Consider the following 22,410-nt stretch of genomic DNA (forward strand, 5'->3'; position numbering starts at 1 on the left):
AAGAATCTCGTTGTAAGAAGGCCCAAGAGAAAACTAAGGGACTCGAAGTAAAAATCAAAAATCGAAAGGCATATGTGAAAAACCGACGGGTCAATTAAATCGAATATTCTTTTACAATTTTAAAATAATCAATTTAATTAAATAAATAATAAATAATAATAATAACAAAAATAGAATAATAGTAAATAATGATTAGTGACAACAATAATGAACAACATTAATAATTAACTATAATAATCTACAAAAATAAATTATATTAATAATAAATAAAATAAGTAATAACAGTTAATTAATAATAATCAAATAATAATAATCTATAACTATACATTTAGGTGCAGTTACATTTTTATTGGTATATTTAGTAACGGTTTATCCTTTGCCATTAAATTAAAGCTGAAGATTTTAAATAAAATATAAAAACCACTTGAACGTGAAACTGTTATACAAGACAAACAATTACAACCTACAACTTTTAATTTATATGGTTTTTATTACAAATAATAAAATGTATTAGACTGTTCTATTTTAAAATTATACAGTTCCTATATCATTTATGAACCCGGGTAAAAAGTTATAAGGAATGAAATAATAAAAGTAATAATAACAATAATCAATGATAATAATAATAATAATATATAATATATAAATAATAAAGAAATTAATAATATTTAGTAATAATCAAAATAATAATAATAGTAATAATAATATAATAATAATAATAATAACAATAATAATAATAATAATAATAAAACAAATAAATAAATAAAAAGAGTTGAAAAGGAACAGAGGGGCGTTGTCCCATTTGTTTGAATTAGCAGTAAAAATTTCTCTTTGCTTAGTATTGTATTGTATTTTATTTTATTTTTATAACAACACCAACCAATAAGATCTTGCCACATGGCCATGTAAAGGACAAAATAAAAAATAAAAAAACCAATATTACATGTTCCTTCCTCTTTTACTGCTTCAATGTGAAAATGCAGAGAACGACAAAAGAAAAGAAAACTCTTTCCATTTTTAAGCTTTTTTTTATAAAGAAAATAAAAACCAAAGAAATTTCTTCATGAAACAGATTATAGAAATCTTTGAAATACAATAAGAAAACAAGACTATAGAGACAAAGTGGAAATGAAAAAGTTACCAGCGGAGGATGGAGGCGAGTTTCCGACGGTGGTGATGATGCAAAAAAGAGTCGTTGCAACAATTTGAACGGACACTGGGATGATTTGCACGTGGATGATGTGGTTTGGTTATTGTGATGAAGTTGTTGTTTTATGAGAGTTAAAGTGGTGATGATGATATTTGTGTTTGAGGATGAAGATGGTCTTTTTTTTTAGTTAAAAAATTGGTGTGTGGTTATGTGTTGGAAGAAGTAAGAAGGGAGTGTTTTGATGTATTAATGGATGTGAAAGGTGGTTTTGGAGAAGTGATTTTTTTTGCTTCTGTTTCATCTTCTCCACGCTTTTCTTTTTCTAACAAGAGAGAGAGTTTTATGAGGTAAAGAGAGATGAAAGTTGTGTAATAGTTTGGTTGTGGTAGGGAGAAAATAGTGAAGAGTTTTTGTTGTTCTCATGTGTTATGAGTTTTGTTACTTTCTTGGAGAGAACAAAGTTATGTGTTATGATTTGCTATATTTTTGGACAATGAGAGAGAGAGAGAGAGATATGGTGAGGAATGCATCTACCTGTTCCAATTTTATGGTGGAGGATGAGAGATATTATTCTAAGGCTATATTTGGATCTAATGGTTTGTAGAAAAATATTTTTCTTCAACCCAAGAATTGACCATGTGACCCTTTAAGAATGGAGGAAAAGATATACATTTTTCTAGATTTTCTTTCTTAAATTTAAAAAAATAATTACAAACTAACAATTTGATAATTTTAAAAAAAATCATATAATAAAATCGAACTAAAAACAGAGAAAATTCTATTTAATCCCAACGATTATTTTGGTAAAAAAACAAAAAAAAATCGGAGAAAAAATGAATAAAAATGAGCGAAAAAAATTCCCCGAAAAATAAACCGACCGTACCAAAATTATCAGTGCGAAATAAACTTCTCGGAAACATACATGTTTTGATCAAATTTTAAAATAAAAATCGACTGGTTAAAAGGCACAGGCGGATAAAAATGTTGTCGAAAAAGTATCAAAAAAATAATTTAACGAGCACACCAAGTTGAACTACGTGAACCATAGATCAATAAAACTGACGTCTGAAAGCTCCATTTTGAAATTTTTCGCCCACTAATCTGATGTACAGTTGAGAAACGGTTTCACCGGTCTGTCTGTAGATCCGGAAAAAAAACGAATGATATTCTAAACTATACGGAACAAAAATGCATGTTGTGATAAGTATAAAACGCAAACGTCTTGTAAATGAAATAAGTTGCTGACTGAATAAATGTGAACAGACCATCAGACGTAAATGAATCTCCCTTAGATCATTTGCTTTTGATTCTCAAACACAAATAAAATTATGCAAAGATTTAGATGACGAAAATACTCTTAATTGTCACCTTCTGATCCTCTGAAATCATGATGAAATGGAAACAAATGATGCACTGAGATTGAGAAATCAAATATTTCGACTTCTTAATCAATAGATGACTGAATGAACATCATCAAGATCATATAAAATGCCAGAACTCCAGACTTTTCATCTAAAACCTGATAGACCCTTTTAACTGAAGAAATGCACGGCAAAATGGATCGATTTATGTTATGCTGATGCGAGTGAAAAACTCAGGGTAAAATTTAGGGTATGACAGCTGCCCCTATTTAAACATCTTTAACTGGAGGATATGAAGAACTCTTGTATTCAAATCATCATGGTGAAAGATAGTTTAAATACCAAAACAGACCCAAATTTTGCCCTTTTATGGGAAAGAAAGATATGTTTGTGATTACAGATGAATGCACTGGGTTTTAAGAAATACTCTCGATTTCTTAATTAACCAATGGTAATGCTAATGAATGCAACGATATTTAGGAAATACTCTTGATTTCCTAATTGTCGGGCGATATGCTTGTAAATGAAGGTTAAGAAGTACTCTTGACTCCTTAAGCATGAATGCGAATGAATTGAGAAATACTCTTGATTTCTCAACCGTATGAATGACAAATGATATGGATGCTAAGAAGTACTCTCGCCTCCTTAGAGATGAATGAATTAAGAAATACTCTTGATCTCTTAATCATCATATGATTGAATGAAATGCAAATGAATTAAGAAATGTTCTCGATTTCTTAATGATATGTAGGTTAAGAAGTACTCTTGACTTATTAAATATGAAAGGTATGAGTTAAGAAATACTCTTGATTTCTTAATCATGAGAATGCAGATGAATTAAGAAATACTCTTGATTTCTTAATCATCGGATGATAAATGATATGGGAAATGCTCTTGATTTCTCAGATGCTGGAGGTTAAGAAGTACTCTTGACTTCTTAAATATGAAATGGTATGAGTTAAGAAATACTCTTGATTTCTTAATCATGAATGTAAATGAATTGAGAAATGCTCTTGATTTTCTCAGAAGATATGCAAGTAAATTAAGAAATACTCTTGATTCCTTAATCATGAATGTAAATGAATTGAGAAATGCTCTTGATTTCTCAGATGACATGCAGATGAGTTAAGAAATACTCTTGATTTTTTAATCATGAATGTAATTAAATATGTATGACTTAAGAAATACACTTGATTTATTAATCATGAGAATGCAGATGAATTAAGAAATACTCTTGATTCCTTAATCATGAATGTAAATGAGAAATGCTCTCGATTTCTCAGATGACATGCAGATGAGTTAAGAAATACTCTTGATTTCTTAATCATGAATGTAAATGAATTGAGAAATGCTCTTGATTTTCTCAGAAGATATGCAAGTAAATTAAGAAATACTCTTGATTCCTTAATCATGAATGTAAATGAATTGAGAAATGCTCTTGATTTCTCAGATGACATGCAGATGAGTTAAGAAATACTCTTGATTTCTTAATCATGAATGTAATGAAATATGTATGACTTAAGAAATACACTTGATTTATTAATCATGAGAATGCAGATGAATTAAGAAATACTCTTGATTCCTTAATCATGAATGTAAATGAGAAATGCTCTCGATTTCTCAGATGACATGCAGATGAGTTAAGAAATACTCTTGATTTCTTAATCATGAATGTAAATGAAATATGTATGAGTTAAGAAATACTCTTGATTTCTTAATCATGATAGTGCAAATGAATTAAGAAATACTCTTGATTCCTTAATCATTAATGTAAATGAGAAATGCTCTTGATTTCTCATATGACATGCAAATGACTGGGGATGAGAGAATCATGTTAAATTGCTCTTGACTGGCGATAGATCTCTGGGATGGATTTGTTACAAAGTAACATGCTCGATCGGTCTTCAGACGTTCATTGTTGAAGGCAGACACTCATGGGGAAATAAATGATCATATTCAGCTGCTCTTGGCTAAAGATATCATATTCAGCCACTCTTGGCTGAAACTGTTGCATTCAACTGCTCTTGGTTGAAGCAAAACAAAATAAAATAAATTGGTGTTCAACTGCTCTTGGCAACAACTAATGCATTCAATTGCTCTTGGTTGATGCAAATTGCTGGGAAATAAACAAAATACTTCCTTGGGGGAATAACCGCATGTTCAGCTGCTCCTGGCTGACAGAAGACTCTTTTGGGGAATGAGAAGATCCCAGAGACTTGTTGGGGATGAAAAGTTAATGATATTCAAAAGGATTAACCTTACTCTCAATTATCGAACTGACTGGTCCAATCTAATGCTCCATCGCATAGTAGATCAACATGGAACACTAACTCTTCCGAGGATTGATTGAAGAAACCTGTTGGGGAATACAAGAGACTCTCTGGGAAATAAACACATCTGCTGCTATGCTGAGGAACAATTAGTAAAGCTTGTTTATTCATGGAACTCTCGTCCATGAGACTCACTGGGGAGATTGCTAATTTGCGAAGATATGTCCATCTTAGTCGACTACTTCAAATAGACTTGCGGAAGATAATGTTGTTAGGGATACCTTTCTCAAGGAATTCTGCTGCTATGAAACTCGCTTGAGGAGTTCATGAAGTTTTGCTGGAGAAAATACAATGTTGGAGAAATTCTATGGGGAGATATCTACTGGGGAAACCAAGCAGAAATTCCGTTGACACCAGATTTCCAATGGGAGAACATCAATCACCTTATTGGGGAATAAAATCGCCTTGAGAATAATCACTTAAAAATGATTGACTTCTGAAAGTACTATAGTACTGGAGAATATAACTGCTCTACTCTTGAGAAGACCTCTTGGTCTGCTGAGGATTACACTGAACTTTCTTGAGAGGTTGTTGAATTCGGCTTATGTTTATGCATGATCTGTTTTTGTACATGATATGCAAAATGAATGTGAATGCATGAATATACTAGTTTATGCATTTTGTGGGTATCAAGCTCGGATTCCCCAACGCCTTGTCTTGGATAGTTTCGGCACCATGAAGATGATTTGTAAAACTCTGATTTCTGCTTTGTCGCCAAGCGGGCTTCAATGAGAACTTCTTACTTCTGGAAAAAAAAATCCATTTCAAACTTTGCTTTAGATTACAATGATCTAGGAAATGTCCCACGTCTTGTGAACCAGATGCATTATTGTAAACCAACAAAAATTCCTTTTATACTTTCAAAATCAAAACAAATTAAAGTTTTCAAAAGCTTTTTCGTTTCCACTATTTTAATGTTTTTATCTTATCAAAAATAAAAAGCGTCATTAAGCACAAAAACAGAAATAATTGGTAAAGCAATGTTCAACTGAACAATTTTATTTGATGAGAAGAATAACTCATACATGGGGGTCATGAAGAGGTAAACCCCTCTAAGAGGAGATTACAGAGAAAGAAAGCAAGTAAATGGCAACAAAAATTAAACTGATTTTCCAACGAAACACAACTTTGCTATTTTCCCCTATGTCCTCTAGTCCTCATTACTTTGCTTCTGGAGATGGTAATTGGACTTTTCTCTTCCATCTGAGCTTTGTTGCAGTGTTGACTTATGTCGCTCAAGTATTATGCTTTTGGATATTCCCTAACTTTTGCGCGAACTGCTCCTTAAGAGTTTCAGTTCACCGGGAGATTTTACCCTTTTTTTGCTTAAGTCGCCCTTTCGGGTTTTCGACTTACTGGGCTTAATTTTTTGTTTATCCCTAATTTTTGCCTGAGCCGCCCTTTCGGGTTTTCAACTCACCGGGATGCTCATTTTTTGCCTAAGTCGCCTTTTCGGGTTTTCAACTTAGCGAGCTTTTAGTATCCATCTCTTTTTCTTAGGCATAATACTTTATGACTGCATCAGAATTGATGGGGTGTGTCAACTCTTCTCCGTCCATGTTCGTGAGAACTAAAGCTCCACCAGAGAAAGCTTTCTTCACCACAAATGGTCCTTCATAGTTTGGAATCCACTTGCCACGTGAATCCTTATGGAGGGAGATTATCTTTTTCAAAACTAGTTCACCTACATTAAACTCTCGAGGTCGAACCTTCTTGTCAAATGCCCGCTTGAGCCTCCTCTGATATAACTGACCATGACACAACGCTGTCATCCTCTTTTCTTCGATTAGATTGAGCTGGTCAAATCTGGTTTGAATCCATTCCGCTTCTTTAAATTCTGTCTCCATCAAGACTCTCAACGAGGGGATCTCAACTTCTATCGGTAGCACAGCCTCCATGCCATAGACTAGTGAGAAAGGGGTTGCCCTTGTTGAAGTGCGAACAGCTGTTCAATATCTGTGCAAAGCAAAGGGTAACATCTCGTGCCAATCTTTATAAGTTTTCATCATCTTCTGAATGATCTTTTTGATATTCTTGTTAGCTGCCTCTACAGCTCCGTTCATCTTTGGCCTATAAGGTGACGAGTTATGATGTTCAATCTTGAAATTCTCGCACAACTCCTTCATCATCTTATTATTCAGATTTGATCCATTATCAGTGATAATCTTACTAGGAGTTCCGTAGCGACAAATTATCTCTTTCTTGATAAACCGAGTGACGACTTGTTTTATCACATTGGCATAAGAAGTTGCTTCTACTCACTTAGTGAAGTAGTCAATGGCAACCAGAATGAACCGATGTCCATTTGCAGCTTTAGGCTCAATCATACCAATCATGTCTATGCCCCACATTGAGAATGGTCATGGAGCTGATAAAACATTCAGAGGAGTAGGTGGCACGTGCACCTTGTCAGTATAAATTTGGCACTTGTGGCATTTCCTGGCATAGTGGTAACAATCTGTTTCCATTGTCAACCAATAGTAACCAGCTCTAAGGATTTTCTTCTCCATTGCATGTCCGTTTGCATGAATTCCAAAAGAACCTTCGTGGATTTCTTTGATGAGTAGGTCGGCTTCGTGTCTATCGACACATCTGAGTAGAACTAAATCAAAGTTTCTTTTATATAGAACACCACCACTTAGGAAGAAATTAGCTGATAACTTTCTTAAGGTCTTTTTGTCTGTGATGGATACATCATTTGGATACTCGTGCTTTTCAAGATATCGTTTGATGTCATAAAACCAAGGCTTGCCATCTGTTTCTGCTTCAACTGCCAAGCAATGTGCTGGCTCGTCTAGACGTTGAATTGTAATAGCAGGTGATTCGTTAGCCCACTTGACCTTGAACATAGATGACAGAGTATCCAAGGCATCGGCTAGCTGATTCTCCTCCCTAGGAATATGATGGAAATTAATCTCATCAAAGTAGGGGATTAGCTTCATGACATACTCTCGGTATGGGATCAAATTGGGGTGGCGGGCCTCCCAATCTCCTTTGATTTGATAGATGACAAGTGTTGAGTCCCCATGCACTTCAAGAATCTTGATTCGTAGGTCAATAGCTGCTTCAATTCCCAAGATACATGCTTCATACTCCGCCATGTTATTGGTGCATTTGAAACATAACCTTGCCGTGAAGGGAAGATGAAAATCCTTTGGAGAAGTTATAACAGCCCCAATTCCGTTACCCAATGCATTTGAGGCACCATCCAACACGAGCGTCCACCACGATCCTGGTTCGGGTCCTTCTTCTAGGCCTGAAATCTCATAGTCTCTTATGTACATGACGTCTTCATCTGGGAAGTCGAGTCTCATCGATTGATAGTCCTCCACTGGCTGGTGCGCAAGGTACTCTGATAACACACTACCCTTAATGGCCTTCTGAGTTACATATTGAATGTCATATTCTGATAACAACATTTGCCAGCGAGCGATTCTTCCAGTTAATCCAGGTTTCTCGAATATGTACTTGATGGGATCCATCTTGGATATTAACATTGTTGTATGACAAATCATATACTGTCTCAGACGATGAGCAGCCCATGCTAATGCACAACAAGTCTTTTCTAGCATGGAGTACCTGATTTCACATTCTGTAAACTTCTTGCTCAGGTAGTAGATATCATGCTCTTTTCTACCCGTCTCATCGTGTTGCCCCAGTACACATCCCATGGATTCATCGAGTACTGACAAATACATAATGAGAGGCCTTCCTGGAACTGGTGGCACTAAGATTGGTGGTTCTTGCAGATACTGTTTGATTTTATCGAATGCACTCTGGCAATCATCGTTCCACCTAACGGCTTGATCCTTTCTTAACAACTTGAATATTGGCTCGCAAGTGGCTGTCATATGCGAGATGAATCTGGAAATATAGTTCAATCTGCCCAAGAAACCACGGACTTGCTTCTCTGTCCGAGGTGCTGGCATCTCTTGAATAGCTTTGACTTTGTCAGGATCAACTTCTATGCATCTCTGGCTCACAATGAATCCTAGAAGCTTTCCAGATCTGACTCCAAAAGTGCATTTACCAGGGTTTAAGCGCAGTCTGTATTTCCTCAATCTTACAAACAACTTCTTCAGATGAATAACATGCTCCTCTTCTGTCTGAGACTTGGCAATCATGTCATCCACATAGACTTCAATCTCCTTATGTATCATATCATGGAAAAGAGTCACCATGGCCCTTTGATAGGTTGCCCCAGCATTTTTCAAGCCGAAAGGCATTACATATAACAGAAAGTGCCCCATGGTGTAATGAAAGTTGTTTTCTCCATATCTTCGGGAGACATTTTAATCTGATTATATCCTGAGAATCCGTCCATGAAGGAGAATACAGAGAACTGAGCTGTGTTATCTACCAATACATCAATGTGAGGTAAAGGAAAATCATCTTTAGGACTAGCTCTATTCAGGTCTCTATAGTCTACACACATTCGAACTTTTCCATCTTTCTTCGGAACTGGCACAATATTAGCAATCCACTGCGGGTAAGTTGCAACAGCTAGAAAACCTGCATCAAACTGCTTCTTAACCTCTTCTCTAATTTTGACAGCCATGTCTGGTCGAGTTCTTCTCAACTTCTGCTTGATGGGCGGGCATTCCGGCTTCAACGGTAGCTTGTGCACAACTATGTCGGTGTCGAGTCCTGGCATATCCTGGTACGACCAAGCAAACACATCCACATATTCGTGTAGCAGCTTGACCAACTCCTCCTTCACATTTTTCTCCAAGGCAGCTCCAACCTTGACTTCCTTTCGATCCTCCTCAGTCCCCAGATTGATCACATCCACTGGTTCTTGATGAGCCTGAATCATCTTTTCCTCTTGTTTCAAAAGTCTGGTCAACTCTTCTGGGAGTTCACAGTCTTCCTTATCATCCTCTTCAGCTTGGTTAATCGGGAGGTCGAAGTCATAAGGAATTATAACATTGTAGTGTTCAATGGATCCAGTTATTAATGATCTGCATGGAAATGATTTTTCTTTTTAGCGGAAGATTTTGAAAAATGAAAGTGATGTGAAATCAAAATTGCCATTTTTTAATTTTTTTGTTTATTTATTTGTAAAAAAAAAGATGAAAGAAAGGGATCTCAAAAAACGTGCTTTGTATTGATGATAAGGCTTAAATATTAACACAAAATGGGCCCTACAAAGCTATCCATATGCCTTGAGCATGGCATTGGATGTTTTTAGAAAACAGTAAATTACTTTGAAAAAGAAACTATATCCGGAACATCTGTTGCCTTCCAGTTAGTGTGAGCGGCATCTGGAGGTCCATAAAACACCATTTTGGACAAATCTGGATCTTCATCTTCAAGAGCATTCACTTGATTATCACTTCGAAAACCAGCTTTGGAGAATATTTCCTGGATGCTAGGAACCTTCCCCTGATGTATCTTCTGATCTTTGAAAAGTTCAATAGACGGCTGATATCCTAATCCACACTTGTCTTTCTTCTTTGGTAATTCAATCACTGTGCCCCAACTTCCAGGGCAACCAGCTTCAATTGCAGCTTTCACACTCTTCCACGAGGTCATGACCCCCTTGGGTTCTTCAACAAGTTTCGGCTTAGTCTGTACCACATTGACCACTTCAAGGGCTTGGAGAGGAGTTTCAACAATGTCTTCACCTACTTCAATGTATCTGAAAGAAGTCAAATGGCTGACGAAAATATCTTCCTCTCCGGATACTGATACCAGCTTACCAGAAGTAACAAACTTCAGCTTCTGGTGAAGTGTCGAGGTGACAGCTCCAGCAGCATGGATCCAAGGTCTGCCTAACAGACAACTATAGGCAGGCCTAATATCCATTACTTGGAAGGTAATACGGAAAGTTTGAGGGCCAATCAGGATTGGGAGGTCAATCTCCCCAATAACTGTTTGCTTAGACCCATCAAAAGCTTTCACTATCAAAGCACTGGGTCTCATCTTCACCCCTTCAATATTCAATTGTGTCAGGGTAGTCTTAGGTAACACGTTCAAGGATGAACCTGTATCTACCAGTACTCGAGCCAAAGTAACATTTGTACACTTAATGGAGATATGAAGCGCCATATTATGTTCTCGCCCATTAGGGGGTAAATCATCATCAGTGAACATCAAACAACTACTAGCATTGAGATTAGCAACCACATTATCAAACTGAATAACACTGATGTCCTCTGCCACATAAGCTTTGTTCAAGAACTTCAATAGAGCAGTCCTATGAGCCTCAGAACTCATAAGTAGAGAAAGGATGGAGATTTTTGACGGAGTTTGGTTGAGCTGATCTACGACCTTGTAGTCACTCTTCTTGATGATTTTCAAGAATTCTCTATCCTCTTCAGCAGTCACTGCTTTCTTAGATGAGCCTTCTCCTGCTTCTGTAGGATTCACCTCTTTCCCCTTTGTTGGTTCAACTGTTGGTACACTTTCTTTGTCTGGGATCACTCCAGGAGCGAAAACCCTTCCACTTCGAGTCACACCACTAGCTCCAGCGATGTTAGTCACATCTGGCTCTTTCAAGATTACTAGTTTGTTACCCACATAAACTACAGGCTCATAGTTCCAAGGCACTGCTTTGGTACTGTTAAATGAGAATGGAGCGGGAACATACATAACCATGGGCTCAATCTTCTTCACTGGCTCTAGGTCAATATTTCTCTGATAAGGGACCACAAAAGGCTTGGGAAGCCTCTCCTGATCAAACACAGGCACAATCACAGCAACGTCTTCATCAGTCTTTGCTCTAGTGAACTGAATAACCCGCTGATCCATCAAAGGTTGAAGATAAATTTTGAATTCACCACACTGATCAGGGTTGGACGAACACACCACACAACTATCATGTACTCCATTCATCAATTCTGCTTCCATCAATCTAGCATGGACCACTGTTAAAAGAGTCTTCAACTTGAACACATCCTTTATCAATCCATCATCAGTTGAACTTTCTATAGCATTGACACTTGAACTATCATGTTTAGGCAAAGGATTGTTCCCCACATTTGGAACATCAGCAAAAGACAAACTTTTCTGATCTATCAACTCTTGGACCCGAAGCTTGAACACCTTGCAATTCTCTGTTGTATGACCCTCTGAATTAGCATGAAAGGCACATCTAGCATTCTCATCATACCAAGGCTTATGCGGCTTCGGCATTGGAGGTAATGCCCTTGGCACGACAGTCCCATTCTGAATCAGATACGGTAGCAATTGAGTGTAACTCATTGGGATAGGAGTGGTATTCACATTATTATACTGTTGATATGGCCTTTGTTGATTTGGTCGTTGCTGCTGAACTGGACGTGGTTGATTATTCTGTTGATTTCTCTGTTGATGTTGAGGTGGAGGAGCCTGGAATTGAGGTTGTGGAGCTTGATATTGAGGAACTGGAACTTGATAGTGAGGTACCGGAGCTGGAATAGGAACAGGAGCAATTGGACGGTAAGGCATGGTTGGATATTGAGCAGCCGCTACGTAAGGGTACTGATAATAAGGCACAGAAGCAGGAGCTCTGGGTGGTACCCTCCCCCTTTGAGAAGAAATGGCGCTAGTCTCACCCTCCTTCCTCTTGAATCCGCTGAAAGGCTTCTTAAAGATTGGTTGACTGCTGGAACCTCCCTGGATTTTACCACTCTTCAGTCCTTCTTCTACTCTTTCTCCCACGATCACCATGTCAGAAAATCCTGTGGACACACTACTGATCAATCTTTCATAATATTGGCCCTGCAAGGTTCCCATGAAAAATGTCAATCAATTCACGATCAACCAGCGGCGGGTGCACCCTTGCAGCCAATTCTCTCCAGCGTTGTGCGTATTCTTTAAAAGATTCATTGTCTTTCTGGGCCATACTCTGAAGCTGAGTACGGTTTGGTGCCATGTCAGTATTATATTTGTATTGCTTTGCGAATGCTTCAGCCAACTCATCCCAAGTGTGGATGTTGCTACATTCCAACTGCATGTACCAGTCCAAAGATGCCCCGGTTAGACTGTCCTGAAAGCAATGGATCATGAGCTTATCATCTCTGGCATATGCAACCATTTTTCTGCAATACATTTTCAAATGTATGTTAGGACATGTGAGTCCTTTGTATTTTTCAAATTCAGGCGCTTTGAATTTTGGAGGAATCACCACGTCTGGGACTAGACACATCTCCAAAGCACTTAAACGGGTTGAGTTATGTCCTTCCAAGATTCTTAGCTTTTCGGCCAGAGCACGACACATTAAGATAGCCTCAGAATCTTGGGCAGCAGTAGGGATGACCACTGGAGTAGCTCCATTGTAATTCTGCATTTGAAACTCGTCCTGGAGCTCTTCATCAGTGCGGGGCATGACTACTTGATTGACTATCGGAGGTCCTTGCACAGCGACTCCATCAGCTACTCCAGAAGTATGCGCAGGTGGAGGCACATGATTTCTTTCAGGAGGTGGAACAAAGCCTGGAGGAAGACCGTAGATAACGGGATTTGGAATAGGAACTGAAGGTCCTAACTGAAGAGCAACCCCTTGAACTAGAGCATCGTTCCTTGCAACAGCGGCAACACGAGCCTCTTCTTCCCTTCTAGCCAGAGCTTGTATAGCCTCAAAGATCTGCTCGATCTTGCTTTTGACAGAGTCCATCTCCTCTCTGAAGGCAGCTTGTTCTTCTCTAACTACATCCATGATTCTTCTTGTGTTGGAGCGAGTAGCGTATGCACGTTGAGGAATCAGCTTGAACTACTGGACACGAGGAAAAATGGAATGAGTTTTTGTTTTGAGAAATGAAATGCATGATGCATATGTTAATGCACGTGGATTTAAAAATGTCTTTTATGCTTATGTTCAATTTTATTTTCAGGGAACCGTGTTAGATTCCTTGTAACTTAGCAAGCATTCAAAGAGATCACGGGGAATAAAACAAGAACGGAACCAAACTTTTTTGTACAAAAGAAACTCAAAATCCTTCATTCATTCAATTCAAAATAGAGTATAGGGATTGAGTACAAAATATTCTTTCAAACATAAAGGAAAGTACAACATAAAAAAAAGGTCAAACTGTAGGCTTCTGTTTGTTGAGATCTTCCAACTCTCCTTTGAATCTTTTCATCATGTTTTCGCAAAGATAAATAAATTTAGTCACTGAATGAGGGATGTTGTCATTGTCTATGTCTTCCAAAGCATATCTTAGCATCAAAGGCACATTCGTAGCCATGCCATTACAGAAGTCTATCAAACTGGCAAACTTGTCTCGATACTCATTTCTTTGTTCATGTAAAAACTGGATGGTTTCCTCGCAGGCTGCCAAACTAGCATTCACATTTTCCCTTGCGTTCATCCAATCTTCACCTTCTTGTAGCAAAGAGTCATGTCAGCCTCTCCAGTATCGTTCCCATTCATTAGAATTTTCAGCCTCCTGGCACTTTCCTTTCCACATTTCAGGTGTAACCTGAATAGCAGCCAGAACACTCTCTTTACTGCGGTGTTCTCGTTCTTCCCTTTCTTTTGATTCACGGAGTGAAACACTGAGGTTGGCTATCTCAGCCTCAAGCGTCTCTCTTATCTCCTTCTTTTGTTTTGTGGCGAGCTTACACCATTTCTCTTTCTCACGACAATCCCTCTCAGCCACTTTCAGTTGGCTTTTGACGGTATTCAAGCAGCTGTCAGCCTGATCTAACCCATGCTTAACTCTTTTTCTCTTATACTCTTCCTTATCCACCTTTTCCACATTTACCTGAAGCTGCGCTTTATTCCTCTCAAGTTTCCATTTAAACTCATTCTTTTCATTAGTGACTAGGTGTAGGTTCTTCAACAACTCTTCATTTTCCTTTGTAAGTTTCTCTAAAGAAGCTTGGAGTCCTTCTGCCTCCTCAATTGGGACATGAGTAGGTTTAGGCTTAGGAAGAGGACCAGACGTCTCTATTTTGAAAGGCATCTTGATTGATCTTACTCTTTCTTTTATCCATTGAAAGTATGGCTCTTTGGTGATACAATTCTTCTTTCCTAGGTCAGCCTTACCTTTCATGTTGACCTTTTCCCATGCCTTCTTGATCCTTGCAAACAAAGTTGGATTCTCAACTCCTAGGTCATGCAGCAAAAAGGCTTCCAAAAACTTCTCCTCAGGAGGTCCCTCCATTGGGTACCCAAGTTGTCTCATGGATAAGACTGGATTAGCATTAATACAACCTCGAGTACCAATGAGTGGTATGTTGGGGAAGTCCCCACAACTGGATATGATTTATGTACCATCATACTCCCTAGAGTACCAGGAAATATCGCTGGATCGGAGTGATCCCAACCTTTGGGGCCAACTAGCATCCTTCTGATCCACAAAGGGACCCCCATTTGGAAGATGGGTCTGCAACCATGTGTATAATAGAGGGGCGCAACAAGCAACCATTCCTCCCTTCTTTGCACTTCTCCAAGTCAGATAATAGAACACATCAGCAAGAAGGGTAGGCACTGGATTCTTCGTGAGGAAGATGCAAATGGCAGTCATGTCTACAAAATCGTCAAAGTTTGGGAACAGAACGATTCCATAAATAGCCAAGGCAATAGTAGCGTAGCAAGCCTCCCAACTTTGGGCCTCCAACAGGGTGTAAGCTCTCTCTATAAGAAAATTGAGTGGAAACCCTTTGGTTTTTCCTTTCACTCTCAGGTTCGTAGTAACCTCCTTCTTATGAATGTGAAGGGCATCGGCTATAACTTCATGTTCCAAGGTCCCTTCGACACCCATAAATGGTAGTTTTTTTTTATGGGAATACCAACAATATGTTCAAATTCCTCCAACATTGGTGCTATTTGAAAATCCTGGAAGGTGAAACATCTCATTGGCGAATCATAGAACTGGGCCAAGGTCAAAAGTACCAGTGGGTCTGCTTCTTTATTCAAGAGACTGAGCAAATTACCATAATCCTTCCCAAAGTTGATCTTGTAGACTGGATGGAGTTGAGAAACCAATTCTTGTAGAACGTCTAATTTTGGATCTTTGAACTTATATGAGTACGTGCTCCTCTTGTTCGATCCCATACTCTCTAAATGCTTATAACACTGATCCTCTAGTTCCCTGGAAACAAAATGAAAATGTTATGTTTTGATTATGCGATGAACGTGCATGGTTTTAAAGTTACAGGTAACATCAAACTCAGGTTGGGAAGAGTAACAGGAAAAAACTGGTATCTCTGATTATAGGCACTCCATGGGTAGGCTCTATGGTTGATAGGTTCCCAGAGTCATGGATCCTTCTTGAGAATATTAGTGTCGTGACGAAGGCTCGTCGGATAATAATACCCTCAAAATGATCTTTTCTAGGTGAGGTCTTCGTATTGTCCTAATGAGGAAGGCTCCTCGTGGGCCAATACTACACAACCATCAATTCCAAGGTTCTAAAAAAGGTCCCTAGAGTCACTGATTCCACATGAAAACGTTATCGCCATGACGAAGGCTCGTCGGACAATAACATATCCAAGAGAATCTACTCTAGGTGGGGTCTTCGTATTGTCCCAATGAGGAAGGCTCCTCGTGGGCCAATACTACACAACCACCATCTTAATACTATGTTTTTTCTCAGACTCGGGTAGAGAGCCTATCTCACAAAGCACGAATAATCAGAGATCCCCACAAATGCCACTGAGAACCAATAAACAGATCACAGATAACAATACAATGAGATATCAACAAAAAAGAAGATAAAATAAATAAATAAAACAAAGCTAACACTAAACATAAATAAAACTAAGCTAGGCCTGACTCTCTCTAGCTTGGAGCTTTCTTCCCCAGCAGAGTCGCCAGCTGTCGCATCTCGAAAAATGCGATCCTTCGCGAGGCGCTCGCACGCTCGCGGAAAAGATGTTCGAACAGAGTCGCCACCGAACTTTATTTATTCCAACGAAGGAAAGGGAAAATATCGATAAAACCCACGAAAAACAATAAAAAGAAAATGGTCGTCACAACCAAATTCGGGTTCGGGAGTCGGTTACGCAAGGGGAAGGTATTAGCACCCCTCACGTCCATTGTACTCAACGGGAACCACTTAGTTAATTTTATGATAGAGTGTTGGCTAATGTTAATTATTATCTTCTACTTATCGGGCGAGAAAAAGAAAGAAAGAAAGGAAAGACTTAGGTTTTTTAATATTAATGTGCCTGACAAGATTTCGCAATCCTGCTCCTACGTATCTCCAGGTGCTATGAAGAACTCAAGGCAAACGTAGTTCTTCCCAAAGAGAACTACTGGGTGGATCACATTTGAGCGATTAAACCTTTACTTACTGCTCACTCTTGGAGGTTGAAGTCTTTGTTTGTTTCGCATCCAAATGGATGTTGCATACTCTTTTCTAAAAATGTTTTCGTGGTCGCGGAAGGGCGGAAAACAAGTTTGATTGGTTTGAGTGTTTTGTTTGGATGACGATTACTCGAATGGCCGAGTAAGGCTACTCGTATCCAAGTACTCGAGAAGAGGAATAGAAGGCTCTAGACCATCTCCATTTTCATCCTTAATTGCAAAAGGATTTAATTAAGCTTAATGTATTTTGGACGGACGACAAATACTCGAATGACCGAGTAAGGCTACTCGTATCCAAGTACTCGGGGAAGGGAATGGAAGGCTCCATACCACCTCCTTTTTCGTCCAAGTTTCTTACGAAAATGAGTTTGACTTAAATTTGATTATGAAAAGAGTTTGGATGTAGCGGGGGTTTAGAAGTTTTTAACAGATGACAATTTTTTGAATGGTCGAGTAAGGCTACTCGTATCCAAGTGATTGAGGAGAGGAATCGAAGACTCGAGACCACCTGCTTTTTCATCTTTTTTTTGAAATAATGTTTAAATATAATTAGGTATTTAAAATTTGATTAGGGAAAAGGCACTCGATGTGGGATCGAGGTTTTTATTCTTTGCGTTTGAATCAAAATAGAATGAAATGATTTGAAACTTTTTAAAAATGACGGAGAAGTGGATATGAAAATGGTTCTATTTTTTTTTAAATTGCTCGACGTTGGATCAAGTACTTGTTTTTTTTGTTCTTTTTGAAAGTGTTGATTTTAATCTTCGAATTAACGGTTAACTGATACAATAAAGTAAATGAAAGCGGTAAACTTATTACATATTTACGGGAATGGGGGTACATTTTATCAAATGGGGATAAGACACAATAATTTAAAAATACAAGATTAAAAGACAATTTGTAAAAATAAAAGAATCTCGTTGTAAGAAGGCCCAAGAGAAAGCTAAGGGACTCGAAGTAAAAATCAAAAATCGAAAGGCATATGTGAAAAACCGACGGGTCAATTAAATCGAATATTCTTTTACAATTTTAAAATAATCAATTTAATTAAATAAATAATAAACAATAATAATAACAAAAATAGAATAATAGTAAATAATGATTAGTGACAACAATAATGAACAACATTAATAATTAACTATAATAATCTACAAAAATAAATTATATTAATAATAAATAAAATAAGTAATAACAGTTAATTAATAATAATCAAATAATAATAATCTATAACTATACATTTAGGTGCAGTTACATTTTTATTGGTATATTTAGTAACGGTTTATCCTTTGCCATTAAATTAAAGCTGAAGATTTTAAATAAAATATAAAAACCACTTGAACGTGAAACTGTTATACAAGACAAACAATTACAACCTACAACTTTTAATTTATATGGTTTTTATTACAAATAATAAAATGTATTAGACTGTTCTATTTTAAAATTATACCGTTCCTATATCATTTATGAACCCGGATAAAAAGTTATAAGGAATGAAATAATAAAAGTAATAATAACAATAATCAATGATAATAATAATAATAATAATATATAATATATAAATAATAAAGAAATTAATAATATTTAGTAATAATCAAAATAATAATAATAATAATAATAGTAATAATAATATAATAATAATAATAATAACAATAATAATAATAATAATAATAATAAAATAAATAAATAAAAAGAGTTGAAAAGGAACAGAGGGGCGTTGTCCCATTTGTTTGAATTAGCAGTAAAAATTTCTCTTTGCTTAGTATTGTATTGTATTTTATTTTATTTTATTTTTATAACAACACCAACCAATAAGATCTTGCCACATGGCCATGTAAAGGACAAAATAAAAAACAAAAAAACCAATATTACATGTTCCTTCCTCTTTTACTGCTTCAATGTGAAAATGCAGAGAACAACAAAAGAAAAGAAAACTCTTTCCATTTTTAAGCTTTTTTTTATAAAGAAAATAAAAACCAAAGAAATTTTTTCATGAAACAGATTATAGAAATCTTTGAAATACAATAAGAAAACAAGACTATAGAGACAAAGTGGAAATGAAAAAGTTACCAGCGGAGGATGGAGGCGAGTTTCCGACGGTGGTGATGATGCAAAAAAAAGTCGTTGCAACAACTTGAACGGACACTGGGATGATTTGCACGTGGATGATGTGGTTTGGTTATTGTGATGAAGTTGTTGTTTTATGAGAGTTAAAGTGGTGATGATGATATTTGTGTTTGAGGATGAAGATGGTCTTTTTTTTTAGTTAAAAAAATGGTGTGTGGTTATGTGTTGGAAGAAGTAAGAAGGGAGTGTTTTGATGTATTAATGGATGTGAAAGGTGGTTTTGGAGAAGTGATTTTTTTTGCTTCTGTTTCATCTTCTCCACGCTTTTCTTTTTCTAACAAGAGAGAGAGTTTTATGAGGTAAAGAGAGATGAAAGTTGTGTAATAGTTTGGTTGTGGTAGGGAGAAAATAGTGAAGAGTTTTTGTTGTTCTCATGTGTTATGAGTTTTGTTACTTTCTTGGAGAGAACAAAGTTATGTGTTATGATTTGCTATATTTTTGGACAATGAGAGAGAGAGAGAGAGAGAGAGAGAGATATGGTGAGGAATGCATCTACGTGTTCCAATTTTGTGGTGGAGGATGAGAGATATTATTCTAAGGCTATGTTTGGATCTAATGGTTTGTAGAAAAATATTTTTCTTCAACCCAAGAATTGACCATGTGGCCCTTTAAGAATGGAGGAAAAGATATACATTTTTCTAGATTTTCTTTCTTAAATTAAAAAAAATAATTACAAACTAACAATTTGATAATTTTAAAAAAAATCATATAATAAAATCGAACTAAAAACAGAGAAAATTCTATTTAATCCCAACGATTATTTTTGTAAAAAAACAAAAAAAAATCGGAGAAAAAATGAATAAAAATGAGCGAAAAAAAATGCCCCGAAAAATAAACCGACCGTACCAAAATTATCAGTGCGAAATAAACTTCTCGGAAACATACATGTTTTGATCAAATTTTAAAATAAAAATCGACTGGTTAAAAGGCACAGGCGGATAAAAATGTTGTCGAAAAAGTATCAAAAAAATAATTTAACGAGCACACCAAGTTGAACTACGTGAACCATAGATCAATAAAACTGACGTCTGAAAGCTCCATTTTGAAATTTTTCGCCCACTAATCTGACGTACAGTTGAGAAACGATTTCACCGGTCTGTCTGTAGATCCGAAAAAAAACGAATGATATTCTAAACTATACGGAACAAAAATGCATGTTGTGATAAGTATAAAACGCAAACGTCTTGTAAATGAAATAAATTGCTGACTGAATAAATGTGAACAGACCATCAGACGTAAATGAATCTCCCTTAGATCATTTGCTTTTGATTCTCAAACACAAATAAAATTATGCAAAGATTTAGATGACGAAAATACTCTTAATTGTCACCTTCTGATCCTCTGAAATCATGATGAAATGGAAACAAATGATGCACTGAGATTGAGAAATCAAATATTTCGACTTCTTAATCAATAGATGACTGAATGAACATCATCAAGATCATATAAAATGCCAGAACTCCAGACTTTTCATCTAAAACCTGATAGACCCTTTTAACTGAAGAAATGCACGGCAAAATGGATCGATTTATGTTATGCTGATGCGAGTGAAAAACTCAGGGTAAAATTTAGGGTATGACAGCTGCCCCTATTTAAACATCTTTAACTGGAGGATATGAAGAACTCTTGTATTCAAATCATCATGGTGAAAGATAGTTTAAATACCAAAACAGACCCAAATTTTGCCCTTTTATGGGAAAGAAAGATATGTTTGTGATTACAGATGAATGCACTGGTTTTAAGAAATACTCTCGATTTCTTAATTAACCAATGGTAATGCTAATGAATGCAACGATATTTAGGAAATACTCTTGATTTCCTAATTGTCGGGCGATATGCTTGTAAATGAAGGTTAAGAAGTACTCTTGACTCCTTAAGCATGAATGCGAATGAATTGAGAAATACTCTTGATTTCTCAACCGTATGAATGACAAATGATATGGATGCTAAGAAGTACTCTCGCCTCCTTAGAGATGAATGAATTAAGAAATACTCTTGATCTCTTAATCATCATATGATTGAATGAAATGCAAATGAATTAAGAAATGTTCTCGATTTCTTAATGATATGTAGGTTAAGAAGTACTCTTGACTTATTAAATATGAAAGGTATGAGTTAAGAAATACTCTTGATTTCTTAATCATGAGAATGCAGATGAATTAAGAAATACTCTTGATTTCTTAATCATCGGATGATAAATGATATGGGAAATGCTCTTGATTTCTCAGATGCTGGAGGTTAAGAAGTACTCTTGACTTCTTAAATATGAAATGGTATGAGTTAAGAAATACTCTTGATTTCTTAATCATGAATGTAAATGAATTGAGAAATGCTCTTGATTTTCTCAGAAGATATGCAAGTAAATTAAGAAATACTCTTGATTCCTTAATCATGAATGTAAATGAATTGAGAAATGCTCTTGATTTCTCAGATGACATGCAGATGAGTTAAGAAATACTCTTGATTTTTTAATCATGAATGTAATTAAATATGTATGACTTAAGAAATACACTTGATTTATTAATCATGAGAATGCAGATGAATTAAGAAATACTCTTGATTCCTTAATCATGAATGTAAATGAGAAATGCTCTCGATTTCTCAGATGACATGCAGATGAGTTAAGAAATACTCTTGATTTCTTAATCATGAATGTAAATGAATTGAGAAATGCTCTTGATTTTCTCAGAAGATATGCAAGTAAATTAAGAAATACTCTTGATTCCTTAATCATGAATGTAAATGAATTGAGAAATGCTCTTGATTTCTCAGATGACATGCAGATGAGTTAAGAAATACTCTTGATTTCTTAATCATGAATGTAATGAAATATGTATGACTTAAGAAATACACTTGATTTATTAATCATGAGAATGCAGATGAATTAAGAAATACTCTTGATTCCTTAATCATGAATGTAAATGAGAAATGCTCTCGATTTCTCAGATGACATGCAGATGAGTTAAGAAATACTCTTGATTTCTTAATCATGAATGTAAATGAAATATGTATGAGTTAAGCAATACTCTTGATTTCTTAATCATGATAGTGCAAATGAATTAAGAAATACTCTTGATTCCTTAATCATTAATGTAAATGAGAAATGCTCTTGATTTCTCATATGACATGCAAATGACTGGGGATGAGAGAATCATGTTAAATTGCTCTTGACTGACGATAGATCTCTGGGATGGATTTGTTATAAAG

General features: G+C 36.3%; 1 protein-coding gene across 1 annotated transcript; it reads right to left on the reverse strand.

The window, feature by feature from the left end:
* Nucleotides 1-224: 224 nt before the first annotated feature.
* LOC127115279 (uncharacterized) lies at nt 225-8,155 on the reverse strand. The gene is made up of 2 exons (XM_051046858.1): nt 7,327-8,155; nt 225-238 (listed from the first exon to the last, which is right to left on the reverse strand). The coding sequence occupies exons 1-2, from the start codon at nt 8,153-8,155 to the stop codon at nt 225-227; spliced, it is 843 nt and encodes a 280-aa protein (XP_050902815.1).
* Between the last annotated feature and the right edge of the window lie 14,255 nt (nt 8,156-22,410).

The sequence above is a fragment of the Lathyrus oleraceus genome, chromosome 1 (assembly GCF_024323335.1).
Source record: "Lathyrus oleraceus cultivar Zhongwan6 chromosome 1, CAAS_Psat_ZW6_1.0, whole genome shotgun sequence".
NCBI classification, from domain to species: domain Eukaryota; kingdom Viridiplantae; phylum Streptophyta; class Magnoliopsida; order Fabales; family Fabaceae; genus Lathyrus; species Lathyrus oleraceus.

Excerpts from the sequence above, each read along its gene's own strand:
- LOC127115279 (XM_051046858.1), bottom strand. The coding sequence starts at position 8,155 with ATGAGACTCGACTTCCCAGATGAAGACGTCATGTACATAAGAGACTAT.